This window comes from Lithobates pipiens, unplaced genomic scaffold, assembly GCF_037356315.1.
Source record: "Lithobates pipiens isolate NorthernLeopardFrog02 unplaced genomic scaffold, aLitPip1_a1.2 Scaffold_10, whole genome shotgun sequence".
Taxonomy (NCBI): Eukaryota; Metazoa; Chordata; class Amphibia; order Anura; family Ranidae; genus Lithobates; species Lithobates pipiens.
Window position 1 is genome coordinate 145,972,106 of NW_027507686.1, and position 14,167 is coordinate 145,986,272.

Below are 14,167 nucleotides of genomic sequence, written 5' to 3' on the forward strand. Positions count from 1 at the left end.
CCCACTGCTGTCATCACTGGTTCTCTGTCATGTACCTGATAGGAGCCTGGGATGATGAGGTTGAGCTCTCTGGTATCTTCAGCTCAAACTGGCAGGACATCGGGTCGGGAGGAAATGCAGGATTGACAAACCTGAGTTAAAGAAGAACTGTACTTGCAGTGCAAGTTCAGGAAGCGGGGCTTGTCAGAGCTCCCAATAGGCTTGTAGCAGGAACCCACTGTGTTGTTTGGAGCAGATGCAGTTGATAGCCAGGGCAGGCACGTGGTAGTAACATAGCACAGAAACAAATCAGGAGTGTGGTCATATGCAGGGCCGCTATCAGGCGAGGACAGCCCATACACAAGTAGGGGGCCAGTTAAACTGAGGGGAAGGAAGAGAAGCTCTGAGAGGAAAGGCCCACATTTGGCATCACTGACAGCCAGGATTGGAGTTTAGTTGGTTGGCGGTGGTGAAGAGGAAGGGGGGAGCTTTCGAGGAGTGGCCTGCCCATTGAATGTGTAGGTGCTGCATTGTTGCTGCACAATTCCTATACCAATAAGCTGAGCTGACATTCCTGCAGACAGGCATTATATAGATGCTGAGGGGTAAATGTGGACGTGGGCATGTGCTGTGACTGCCTCTTTGCTAAACTGGGCTGTCTCTCTCCTGTATGGGGATGTCTCTTTGTTGGGTAGGGCTGTGTCTTTGCTGAATATATAGGGATATCTCTATTCTACATTGGGATGTCTCTTTGATATATGGGGATATCTCTTTGGTACATACATGAATATATGCAGATGTCACTTTTCTGGATTGGGCTGTATCTTTGATCAATATATAGGGATGTCTTTTTTGCTGGATTGGCTGTCTCTTTGTTGAATTAGGATGTTGCTTTGCTGAATATATGGGGATGTCTCTTTCCTGGATTGGGCTGCCTCCTTGCTGGATTAGGATGTCTCTGCTGAACATATGGGGATGTCTCTTTGCTGGATTGGGATGTCTCTTTGCTGAATATATGGAGATGTCCATTTGCTGTATGGGGATGTCTCTTTGCTGGTTTAGGATATCTCTTTGCTGAACATGTGTACGGTTCCTTGAAAAAGTACTCATATCCCTTGAAATTTTACACATTATGTCATGTTACAACCAAAAAACGTAAATGTATTTTATTGTGATTTTACTTAATGGACCAACACAAAGTGGCGCATAATTGTGAAGTGAAAGGAAAATTATAAAGGCCTTTCAAACTTTTTTACAAATAAGAATGTGAAAAGTGTGGCGTTCATGCGTATTCTGCCCCCTTTAGTCTGATACCCCTAACTAAAATCTAGTGGACCCAAATCTCTTTAGAAGTCACCTAATTAGTATAGAGTCCATCTGTGTGTAATTTAATCTCAGCATAAATACAGCTTTTCTGCGAAGCCCTCTGAGGTTTGTTGGAGAAGTATAAAGCAGGGTTAGGTTATAAAAAAATATCCCTCAAGGTTTGAACATCTCATGGAGCACTGTTCAATCCTTCAGAAGAGTATGGCACAACTGCAAACCTACCAAGACTTGGTCGTCCACCTAACCACTTCAATACTGGGCACTTAAACACCTTCCTGCCCAGACCAATTTTGAGCTTTCAGCGATGTCACACTTTGAATGACAATTGCGCGGTCTTGCTACACTGTACCCAAATTAAATTTTTATCATCTTTTCCCACAAATAGAGCTTTCTTTTGGTGGTATTTGATCACCTCTATGGTTTTTATTTTTTGCTAAACAAATAAAAAAAGACCTAAAATTTTGAAAAAAAATATGTTTTTTTTGTTTCAGTTTCAAAACTTTGTAAATAAGTAAGTTTCTCCTTCACTTATGGGCACTGATGGGGCTGCACTGACGGGCACTGATGGGGCTGCACTGACGGGCACTGAAGAGCTGCCACCAATGAAGTGGCACTGATGAGGTGGTATTGATGGGCACTGATATGTGGCACTGATAGGCGGCACTGATGGGCACTGATAGGTGGCACTGATGGGCGACACAGATGGACACTGATAGGTGGCACAAATTGGCACTGATAGCTGGCACGGATTGGCATGGATAGGCGGCATGAATTGGCATGGATAGGCAGCACAGATGGGCATGCATAGGCGGCTCAGATGGGCATGGATGGGCACTGATAGTTGGCATGTATGGGCACTGATAGGTGGCACGGATGGGCACTGATAGGTGGCACTGATGGGCACTGATATGTAATACAATGTCGCTTTGTTTTGTACTGATGGATGCCAATCAGTGCCAAACAATAATGCATGCCAATCAGTGATGCCCATTGTGGGCACTGATTGGCATCCATTGTGGGCACTGACTGGCAACCCCGGTGGTCTAGGGTGGCATACCTGGTGCTGGGAATCCCTGGTGGTCTGGTGGCATCCCTGGTGGTCCAGTGTGGGCATCCTCGGGGGGGCTGTGCTGATAATCGATCAGCACAGACCCCCCCCTGTCAGAGGAGCAGCCGATCGGCTCTCCTCTACTCGTGTCTGACAGACTCGAGTGAGGAAAAGCCGATCACTGGCTCTTCCTATTTACACTGTGATCAGCCGTGATTGGACACGGCTGATCACGTGGTAAAGAGTCTCCGTCGGAGACTCTTTACCGAGATCATGGTTGTGGGGTGTCAGACTGACACCCCGCAACATGATCGCCGCGGTGCGTGCCCCCGGGGGGCGCACAGCGGCTCAAAATCCTGAAGACGTCCTATGACGTCCGGTCAGGATTTTGAAACCATTTTGCAGCCATCATTTGACAATTGGCGGGCAGCAAGTGGCTAAACTGACAGGCCGTGCAAGGAGAGCATTCATCAGAGAAGCGGCCAAGAGGCCTATGGTAACTCTGGAGGAGTTGCAGAGATCCACATCTCAAGTGGGAGAATCTGTCCACAGGACAACTATTAGTCGTGCACTCCACAAATTTGTCCTTTATGAAAGAGTTGTTGTGGAAATGCTTTTCTTCAGCAGAGACAGGGAAGCTGGTCAGAGTTAATGGGAAAATGGATTAAGCCAAATACAGGACAATCTTAGAAGAAAACCTGTTATGGTCTTCAAAAGACTTGAGACTGGGGTAGAGGTTCCCCTTCCAGCAGGACAATGCCCCTAAACATACAGCCAGAGCTATAATGAAATGATTTAGATCAAAGCATATCCATGTGTTAGAATGCCCAGTCAAAGTCCAGACCTAAATCAAATAAAAAATCTGTGACAAAATTGAAAATTGTTGTTCAGATGCTCCCCATGCAATCTGACAGAGCTTGAGCTATTTTGCAAAGACGAATGAGCAAAAATGTCACTCTCTAGATGTGCAAAGCTGGTAGCGACATACCCAAAAAGACTTGCAGGTGTAATGGCAGTGAAAGGTGGTTCTACAAAATATTGACTCAGGGAGGTTGAATACAAATGCACACCACACTTTTCACATATTTATTTGTAAAGATTGTTGAAAACCATTTATCATTTTCCTTCCACTTCACAATTATGTGTCACTTTGTGTTGGTCTAAAACTTAAAATCCCAATTAAATACATTTATGTTTTGGGATGTAACATGACAAAATGTGGAAAAGTTCAAGGGGTATGAATACTTTTTTAAGGCACTGTATCTGCTGGATTGGGATGTCTCTTTGCTGTATATATGGGGATGTCTCTTTTCTGTGTTGAGCTGTCTCTTTGCTGGATTGGGCTGTCTCTTTGCTGAATATATAGGGATGTCTCTGTTGGATTGGAATGAAATGGGCATGTGAAGAACGGAGTGGGGGAATGAAATGGGTAAGTAAAGGAAAGCAGGGTGAAAATTTTACCCCCATCCCCTTTTTCTTTACATGCATTTCATCCCACTGTAAAATGGGCATGTAAAGGAAGGAGAGGTGAAATGTCATGGTGGCAGGCCTCATATTTTTTGACCAAAATATAATACCTTACTGTTAAATCTTGAAAACACTGATGACTTGGAATACATTTTTAATTTTCATATATTAAGTTTTAAGAGTGTTATAATAAAATTGAGTGCACTAAAAGATTCGGTGGGATGGACAGTGGGTGGATGCAATAGTGCGACCAGTGGGCAGGCTGGGAATGTTGGTGGTTTAGCCTGGGGGGGGGGGGGCAGGCCTAAAGCTGTGTAAGGGGCCCCAAAATTTCTGATGGCTGCCCTGGTCATATGGGTAGCCAAGGTCTGCAGCAGGCAGGTAGTGAGGTACAGAAGCATAGGCAGGATCAAAGTCATAAGCAGAACCAAGGTCAATAACAGGTAAACAGCAGCAAGGTCAGAATCCAAGATCACGGTCAAAGGCAAGCCAGGTCAGCAATGGAGGACATATAGAGGACCTTAGCAGGACATAGCTGGGATACAGCTGAATACCATTCAGCACTGACATTGGATCAGATCATCCTTTTAGATAGGCCATCTGGCACCAATAGAGACTGTGGACGGGCTGCAGTCGACATCCAGATCCACGCACCTGATTACAGTTCTGTGGGCAATGCCATGCGCATGTCTCTGAGCCTGCCAATCTACAGGAATTCCCTTACATTCTCTTTGTTCTCTATGCAATGCAGCAGATAATACCTGGAGAGAAAAGTCAGCAGGGCACTGTGCATAGCTCTCTGAAAACATCACAGCATTCTGCAACAGTACTCCTCTGAAAAGCCCTTATGCCTGATGCAAGCAGTGGGCTAGCTCTTGGGTGGAATTATGCCAATATGAAAATGCCAGGGGTGTCAAACTCAATTGCGGGCTGCATCAGCAGTATGGTTGGCCTCAAAGGACCGATTGTATCTGGAGTGCGTTACATACACTTACCTGCTCTGTGCAAGGCAAGGGTTTTTCACAGAGCGGCCCAGATCCTCCTCTTCTTGGGTGCCCCCATGGCACTCCTGGCTCCTCCTCTTTATCGAGGGCCCCCATTAAAAGCTGCTTCCTATGAGAGCACCTGTGCGGGCACGCTTCCGAATCCCACTGCTGCGTCCATTGACACCAGCAGGACTCATGTCACTGGATTTGATTGACAGCAGCAGGAGCCAATGGCACACATGGGTTCAGGTAAGAAAAAGGGGGGCTCTGGGGGCAGCTGTAGCAAAGAAGGTTTTTCACCTTAATGCATACAATGCATTACGATGAAAAAAACATGAGACCTTACAACTCCTTCCAGGAGTGTGCTATGTACAGATTGCAGAGATCAGGAGTGCGTTACATACAGAGTGAAGAATTCAGGTGTTTACTATGTTTAGAGTGCAGTTACAACAGTGCACTATGCACAGAATGCAGGGTTTAAGCGTGTGCTACATTTAGAGTGCATTGTTCAGGAGTGCATTATGTACAGAGTGCAGAGTTCAGGGGTGTGCTGTGCACAGAGTGTAGGGTTCAGGGGTGTGCTATGCACAGCGTGTAGGGTTCAGGGGTGTGCTATGCACAGAGTGCAGAGTTAAGGGGTGTGCTATGCACAGAGTGCAGAGTTCAGGGATGTGCTATGTACAGATTACAGAGTTCAGTAGTGAGCTGCATAGAGAGTGCAGAGTTCAGGGGTGTGCTCTGTACAGAGTGAACAGTTCCAGTGGAGCCCTATGCACAGAATGTAGAGTCCAGGGGTGTGCTGTGCACAGAGTGCAGGGTTTAGGGGTGCGTTATGTACAGAGTGCAGAGTTCAGGGTGTGTGCTGTACAGAATGAACAGTTTAAGAGTGCACTAGGCACAGTGTGCATCTCCAACCCTAATTACCCCCCAAGCTTCCTCACATTTCTCACTCCTACCTGGTCCAGTTCTAGTACCTCCCTTTGTAGAAGGCTCTGCCTTTTCTTGCAGGGAGATAATTCTATCTCAGATTCTGGAGATCTGTACCCGCCACACCTCGCCGGGAGTGTGTGAGTGAATTTGTTAACCACTGAAAGCAAAGCCGTCCCTTGTAAAGACAGAAGCCTTCTGTGTTTACAAGTGACAGCGGTGAGCAGGAGCAGAGGGTAATCGCAAGAGGTGGCGGAATAGAGTTTTGCCTTGTTCCAGCTTCAAAACTGAGTGTGAGGTCCATATGACATACCTGGCAGACTGGATTAGGTCAGCGTGCCTTGTGTTTGACATTTGCGCTTTAGTAGGTGGGTGGGTGTCACTTTGGAGTAGTGGATATCACTAAGCAGCCCATATTTGCATACAGGCTGGTCTAAGTAACACACATACTGTGGCACTAAACCTCTGTAATTGAAAGAACGGAAATCCAATGAATGAAATGAGCAGGCCGGAATAGTTAGACTCTGGAGGAAAGCTGTAGATGATACTGGATTAACTCCAGCCAGGAACAAAGGCAAGCCCTATCTTACTTGCTGTAGCTTCTAATGCACATGACGAGAAACTCCCAGGGTGTAGTAAAATCAGAATTAGCAATTTCAGTACAGGAGAGGAGCTCGTACAACTGTGCAAGACTAAGGATGAAGGGAGGGGAGTTGCCAGTGAGAACTCCCACAATGCAAGATTATAAGTGGGTAGAGTAGTATGTTTTTTTTTCCAGAATTATACTTACCTAGGTGGATGCACCATTGGTCCGATGATGCATCCGCCCCCCCGCCCCCCCCGCTGCTTCTGCACGGAGAACCGAGCGATCAAACACTGTCTATGGCCCAGTTCTCACAGCTCCCCGAGTAGACAGCTGCTGACTGTCAATCAGCAACTCTCTGCTCTGCCCCCCTGCGCTCACTGGAGTCCTGAGCTGTGGAGGGGTGGGGAGTGGCTGTCTCAGGCTCTCAGCAGCTCACTGAGAGCCTGAGAAAGGTATCAGTTCAGGCACTTGGCAGATCCAGACTTTATTGTGATGACGTGGTGCCTGGACTGATTCCTGTGACATCAGCAGAGAGCAGACTTCAGCCCCTTCTCTGCTGAAAACAGATCACAGGAGTGCAAAACAAATTGCACTCTAGTGACCCTAATGCCCCGTACACACGAGAGGACTTATGTCCGACAGACTTCCAAAGGAGTTCTGCCGGAGTTCCGACGGAGTTCTGACAGACTTTTCGGCCGAACGGACTTGGCCACACACGATCACACTAAACTCCGACGGATTCGAACGTGATGACGTACGACCCGACTCAAATAAGGAAGTTCATAGCCAGTAGCCAATAGCTGCCCTAGCGTCGGTTTTAGTCCGTCGGAGTAGCATACACACGAGCGGAGTTTTCGAAGGGGACCGGGTCCGGCGGAGTTCCTTCGGGAAAATTTGAAGCATGCTTCATTTCTAAAGTCCGTCAGACTTTGGCGAATCAAAAGTCCGTTGCAGCCCACACACGATCGGATAGTCTGACGGACTCGGTCCTTCAGACTTTGGATGTTGAAAAGTCCGCTCGTGTGTACGGGGCATTAGGAGAAGCCCAGCCAAACGAGCTCAGACTAGACTTTTCCTTTAGGTCCAGTTCACACTTGTACGATGCCAGACATCTCATGTAATTCACAGCACACTGCTGTTCACATTACATGCAATGTCTGTGAGGTGCAATATCAGCCATACAGATAGTATGGCTGATATCGCATCGTATTCCGTCCAAACATGCAAAGGACCCTTTTTTATGTCCGGACCAGAATCGGATCACATGTGTGTTCACACATATGCAATCCAATTCATGTCTGAACTGTCAGTTCACAGTGTGATATGCAAGCTGAAATGGGGGTGTCGTTAACATATTGACACTCCCCAGCAGTTTGCATATGGCAGTGTGAACTGCCGTGCCAGCCGGGTGCGATGCGGGAACTCGCACTTGATTCGCAGAGGTTCTTGCATCGCACAAGTGTGAACCAGGCCTTACTGTTTTACAGTGGGACAAATAGAATTGATGGCAGTGCGAAGAGCAATGGTATGCAGTGGACAATTTAAATAAACATTTAGCATCTTAGAAAAACAATGTGACACTTGTATGTGACTAACTGCTAGCAGCAACTACAATTAAAAACATATTTTTCTCAGACCTTGTAGTTTATTTTATTTGGTTGTTTCTCTTTTAGAGTGTCTGGCATTTCACAAAAAATTGAAGAATATCATATGTGCTCAGACAAGGTTTCTTAGCACCTACGATGGGACAGAAAACATGTGTCTGCAAGATGTCTATACAGAAAGTGTTTTGGAACTATCAAGAACTAAACACATGTTAGATCATGGTGATGGATCTCAGAGCAACCTGGACCTTCAAAACATTTTCAGTGACCAGGGAATTATAAATGAAAATGCTGACACCATCTTAATACTTGGGGATGCAGGCACTGGCAAAAGCTCATTGCTTCAACACATTCAACATCTCTGGGCACGTGGACAAGCTTTTCAAAATTTCTGCTTCATTTTCCCCTTTAGTTGTAGAAGGTTGTGTTGTATTACAAAGCCAATTTGTCTAAAAACTCTTCTTTTTGAACAGTGTTGCTGGCCTGACCGACATCAGGAAGAAATATTTGAATTCATCATGGATCATTCCAGTCAAGTCCTTATAATGTTTGATGGATTTGATGAGTTAAAGTTTTCTTTCACAGAGGATAATAGGCACTGTTCTCCCTTAGAACCTACAAGCATTGAAAGTATTGTTTTTAACCTGATTGAAGGAAACCTAATGAAGGACTGCATGAAAGTTGTTACAAGCAGGCCGGATGCTGTCACTGTGGCATTACGGAAATACATCAAGAAAGAAATCAATTTGAGGGGATTTTCAGAAGAAGGCATTGAGACTTTTATAAAGAAACATCACAACAACCCAGACATATCCAATGGTATCATTAGTTTGGTAAAAACCAGTTCATCACTTACTGGGCTGTGCCATATTCCAGTCTTCTGTTGGATTATTTCAAAGTGTCATAAGGAACTTATTAACTGTGACTACAGAAGTCCACAGACTATGACCGATATGTACATGCTAACTCTAAAACACTTTCTCTTACATGCCTCAACAAACTTAAAGCAAACACAAAATATACTTTCAGAAAAAACGAATTCTGTCAAACGCCTTGGTAAGATAGCGCTCAGTGGTCTCCATGAAGGTTTGTATGTGTTTTCTCCTCAGGAGATTGTCAAAGCAGGAATAACAAAAGAAGATCTCTCTTTAGGTTTTCTTGTTATCTCCAAAAACTTTTTAGATGAAGGACAAACATTTTCACAGTACTACGAGTTCCTCCATATCACCTTTCAGTGCTTCTTTGCTGCTCTGTACATTGTAATGAGTGATGAAATGGACTCCTCTATATTATGCCAACTATATAAGTGGAATACAAGGAAAACAAATAACTCCTTTATGCAAAGACTTCCTATACCATGTTTACAACCTGTTTTTCAAAGACAAACCAAAATGATGTTACAGAACATAGAGATTACAAATCTTAAATTTACAGCAACATTTGTAGCTGGGCTCTTTTCTGCTGTACTGAACAATTTGATGGTTGACTCATGGCAACCAGAAAAACTGGCCAAGAAATGTAAAACTGTCAAAAAATGTTTGGCTAAGGCAATCCAGAAACACTTTAAGTCAATACCACCAGCATTGCCAGATGAGAAAAAAGCCATGCATGCCATGCCTGAGTTTGTCTGGCTTATAAAGTGTCTTTATGAAATGCAGGATATCACTTTGGCTCAGAGAGCTTTACAGGGTTTTGCAGTTGATCATTTGAAAATGACCTACTGTGGCATTGGTCCTTCTGAATGCACAGCATTGGCCTATGTACTAAAGCATTTAAAAAACCCAGTCGGTATACAATTGGACCACAACTCTGTTGGTGACACTGGAATTGAGCAGTTGATTCCCTGTCTTCATATCTGCCATGCTCTATAGTAAGTCTGTTCGTCTATAAATCTATGTGTTTTTTTATTTTGTCATTCACGGTTATATCATGTGTATCCTGTGCATATAAGAGCATAAATCTCAAATACAGAACATCAAAGGGACATAAGTGTAATACACACACACACACACACACACACACACACACACACATACATACATACATACATACATACATACATATATATATTAAAAAATCATTATAGTATAAAAACGTCCAACAGCGACATAAACAAACTTGATTAGTTGGTTACATAACCAAGAAGCAGCTGGAAAGGGTAAAACCCTTTTCACATGGGAGGCATTTTTCAGGCGCTTTAGAGCTGAAAAAAGCCTCATCCACAATCCCAGTGTGAAAGCCACAGTCACAGCCACAGTCCTGCAAGCAGCTTTTTTGCAGCGCTTTGGGAGATTTGCGGGTGCTTTTAACCCTTTATTCGGCCACTAGCGGGGGTTAAAAGCGCCCCGCAAGCACCCGAAAACGACTGGCGAGGCACTTTTAACCCCTGCTAATGGCCGAATAAAGGGTTAAATGTGCCCGCAAAGTGCCGCTGCCAGAGGAGATTTGTAGGCACTCTGGCAGCGCTGCCCATTGATTTCAATGGGTAGGGGCACTTTAGGAGTGAGGCATACACTACTCGTAAATTGCCCAAAAGAAGCTGCTTGCAGGACTTGTGACGTCCTGCCAGTGCTCCACTACAATGTGAAAACACTTGGGCTTGCAGATTCAGGTGATTTACTGGCGCTATTTTTTAGCGCTAAAGTACCTGAAAAACGCCTCCAGTGGGAAAGGGGATTTAAGGCTAAGAGAAGACAACATTGGAGCATAAGGGGAGGCAAGATGAAAGATAAAAAGGGAAAGGAAATGAAAAGCAAGACACAACAGCCATTTGACCACCTACAAGTGGTATTTTTTTTTTAAATAAGGCACTTAATTTAAAGCTGAAGCCATTTTTTATTTTATTTTGGATAGAGCAGGGAGAGGTGTGACTAATTAGGGAGATTTCCTTTTACATCCTGTCCTGTAGACTCAACAGTAAGTGAAACAATATCCAATTACATCTTGGACAGTTGCCCTCTTTGGAAGATTCTTTTTTATTGGCACCCTGAAATTTTGGAGTTACACTCACTTTAATGCCTGGTGACATTTAAGTGATGATCAGGACAATTAGAAAGAGTGACTCTTCCTAACAGAGACAGAAATAAAAATTGGCAGTGGTTCTAATAGCTCACCAATCTGTCCAAATCTTAAAATAAATAAAAAATAAATCATTTAGTTATATTTTAGGCACATCTAAACCCCAAAACAAAAATATGCATACATTCCAGCTTGCAAGTACTAAGTGACTGAATATTTTTATTTTTTTCAAGCGTTTTTCCTTTATTTTTTCATTTTTTATTTTTCATTTTTTCCTTTAAATGATGATCCTACCAGTGACACAATTCCTGTCCTATGGGAAAAACACTCACTTACTGCACTGTGTCTATCGAAGAGCAGGATTATAGCTGTTCTGATTTGTAGTACAAGCATCTCTTTCTCTGCAAATTTCCATTACATAGGGGGAAGGGGTTTGAAATTCACAGAAAATAGACAGGAAAGCCGATAACATTATATTAAATTTCAGTTGTCCAAAGCCAGTTACAAGGATACTGGGTTTCTATCAGGATCATCAGGTTATTTTTTAGGTACCCCAAGACTGAAAAAAAAAACCGAATGCAGGCATTACATCTAAGGACTTGTTAGCTGCAATACAGTATATTATATTTTTGGGTTTAGAAATATTTTAACACATTTTATAGATAAGCTGATGATGAAAGTATTACTGTTCCCGCTACAAAATTGTTCGTTGACAATTGACTTTCTATTTTTTTATTCATTAAAAAAATAATTTATTAATTCTTTGTAATAAAATGTATTTACCAGTTATCACAAGAAAAGAAGTCATAGCTCAAAGCTGAATTCCAGGGGAACAGCAGATTGAAAGCCAAAAATGTATAATTGTCTTACCTGACAATTTTGTAATTTATTCAGCCTATCAGATAAACTGGGAGCACCCCTGGCATCTTTAAAAAAAAATGATAAGCTTACCTTTGGTGCCTATGGCCACAAGTTCTGTTCATCCTCTATCACATTCAATACAAGTTAAAGCACTACATATATATATATATATATATATATATATATATATATATACACAGTATAGAGGTGCTGCAAAATTATTCACTCATATGCAATTTCTTAGTCACAATAATATAATATAATCACAATGTTTTTAGACACCAACCCTGATGAGGGATGCAAGCACCTAGAGAACTAACTTACCCCACCCAATCACCACAATCTATATTATTCAATGTCCAACTATTTGATCGATTTCCCTCCAAATAATTTTCTATAGGACTAGAGTTTTCTGTACAGTATGGCCACATTATTATTATTATTCAAAATGTATATAGCACCAACAGTTTGCACAGTGGATACAGTCAGTGTTAAGTTCGTCAACTAAAATATTTTCGTTGTCTAAATGAATACTATTTTAGTTTACTAAAATGGGACTAAAACTAAAAAAACTGAGATGACTAAAATACGACTAAAACTAAAATGCCATTTTATTCAAAAGGCTATAATTAAAACTAAATTGAAAGTTGACATCATAATTAACACTGTACTACCACATAAGAATATGTAAGATGGCTTTCACACCAAGCCGCAAATAGCGTCGGTGGTAAAACGCCGCTATTTTTAGCAGCGTTTTAACCGGCAGATTTGCAGCGCATTTCGGCCGCTAGTGGGGTGCTTTTACCCCCCGCTAGCGGCTTGAGAAAGGGTTAAAACCGTCCGTAATACGCCGCAATAGCAGCGTTTTGCCGGCGGTAATGCAGTGCTGCCCCATTGATTTCAAACACACCGCTCCTTCACCGTTGCAAAGAAGCTGTTGGCAGGACTTTTCCTGACGTCCTGCCAGAGCACCACTCCAGTGTGAAAGCCCTCAGGCTTTCACACTGGAGTGAATGGAGCAGCAGTTTGAGGGCGGATTGCAGGTGCTATTTCTAAAGCTATAGCGCCTGCAAAACGCCCTTGGTGTGAAAGGGGTCTAAGGGGCATCTACTAAGCTGCTAAAATAAAGACAAATAGGTAATATGTGCAATGGCATTACAGTCAATAGAGTTTACAGGTTTATTTCTTATATACTTTTAAGTTGTACTTTTGCTTGTCAAAAAGCAATATTTTTGTTTGTTTATGAAACTAGGTTTTATGTATAAAGATGTTATATATTGAAATGTCTAAATCTATCTCTGTAGTGCATGTTCAAACCTTAATGCCATACATAATAATATGTTATTTGATTTTTACACCAGGAGTATATAATGAGTCTGGCAATTCTAAAGAAATGCTTAAATAATGCATTACAATTTAACTAAACCCATTCGATTTTAGTAGACTAAAATGTTATGGAGATTTTAGTCGACTAAAACTAAAACAATTCAGATGACTAAAATACGACTAAAACTAAAATGGCATTTTAGTCAAAAGATTAAAATATGACTAAAACTAAAATGGCCTTTTAGTCAAAAGACTAAGGCCGCGTACACACGGGCGGACTGTTCGCCCAACTTTGTTTGTCAAACAGTTTCGGCAAACAGTCCGCTCAAAATTAGCATGGACGGACATGGCCACACACGGCACTTTTTGAGCGGACTGTTTCAGCGAACTGTTTGCCAAACAGTTCGCTCAACTTTTGAAATGAACGGACTCGCCCACGTAAGGCGGAGGCAAATCCGCCCATTTCGAGCGCGTGTACAGGTAGGCGGGGCCCGCGAAGGAGACGTCGCGGGCTCCGCCGCCTGGAATGGACTTAAAGGGGAACCCCAACGCCGAAAAAAATCGGCGTGGGGTCCCCCCAAAGTCCACAACAGACCCTTGTCCGAGCACGCTACCCGGCCGGCCAGGAAAGGGGGGCGAGCGAGCGCGCCCCCCCTCCTGAGCCGTACCAGGCCGCGTGCCCTCAACATGGGGGGGTGCCTTGGGGAAGGGGGGGCCACGCGGCCCCCCCACCCCAAAGCACCTTGTCCCCATGTTGATGAGGACAAGGGCCTCTTCCCGACAACCCTGGCCGTTGGTTGTCGGGGTCTGCGGGCGGGGGGCTTATCGGAATCCGGGAGCCCCCTTTAAGAAGGGGGCCCCCGGATACCGGCCCCCCACCCTATGTGAATGAGTATGGGGTACAATGTACCCCTACCCATTCACCTGTGAAATAAAGTACAAAAAAAAACACAACACAGAGAAAAAATATTTTATTGCACAGCTCCGGGGGTCTTCCGTCTTCGGGGGTCTTCTCGCCGGACTCCTCCGCTATCTTCGT

General features: G+C 43.7%; 1 protein-coding gene across 1 annotated transcript in view; it reads left to right on the plus strand.

The window, feature by feature from the left end:
• Window positions 1–14,167, plus strand: part of NOD2 (nucleotide binding oligomerization domain containing 2) — a 112,291-nt gene that overhangs the window by 70,216 nt on the left and 27,908 nt on the right. Inside the window, exon 4 of the mRNA XM_077458409.1 lies at window positions 7,993–9,793. Coding sequence (XP_077314535.1) covers window positions 7,993–9,793 — 1,801 coding nt within the window. The remainder of the gene's footprint in view (window positions 1–7,992; window positions 9,794–14,167) is intronic.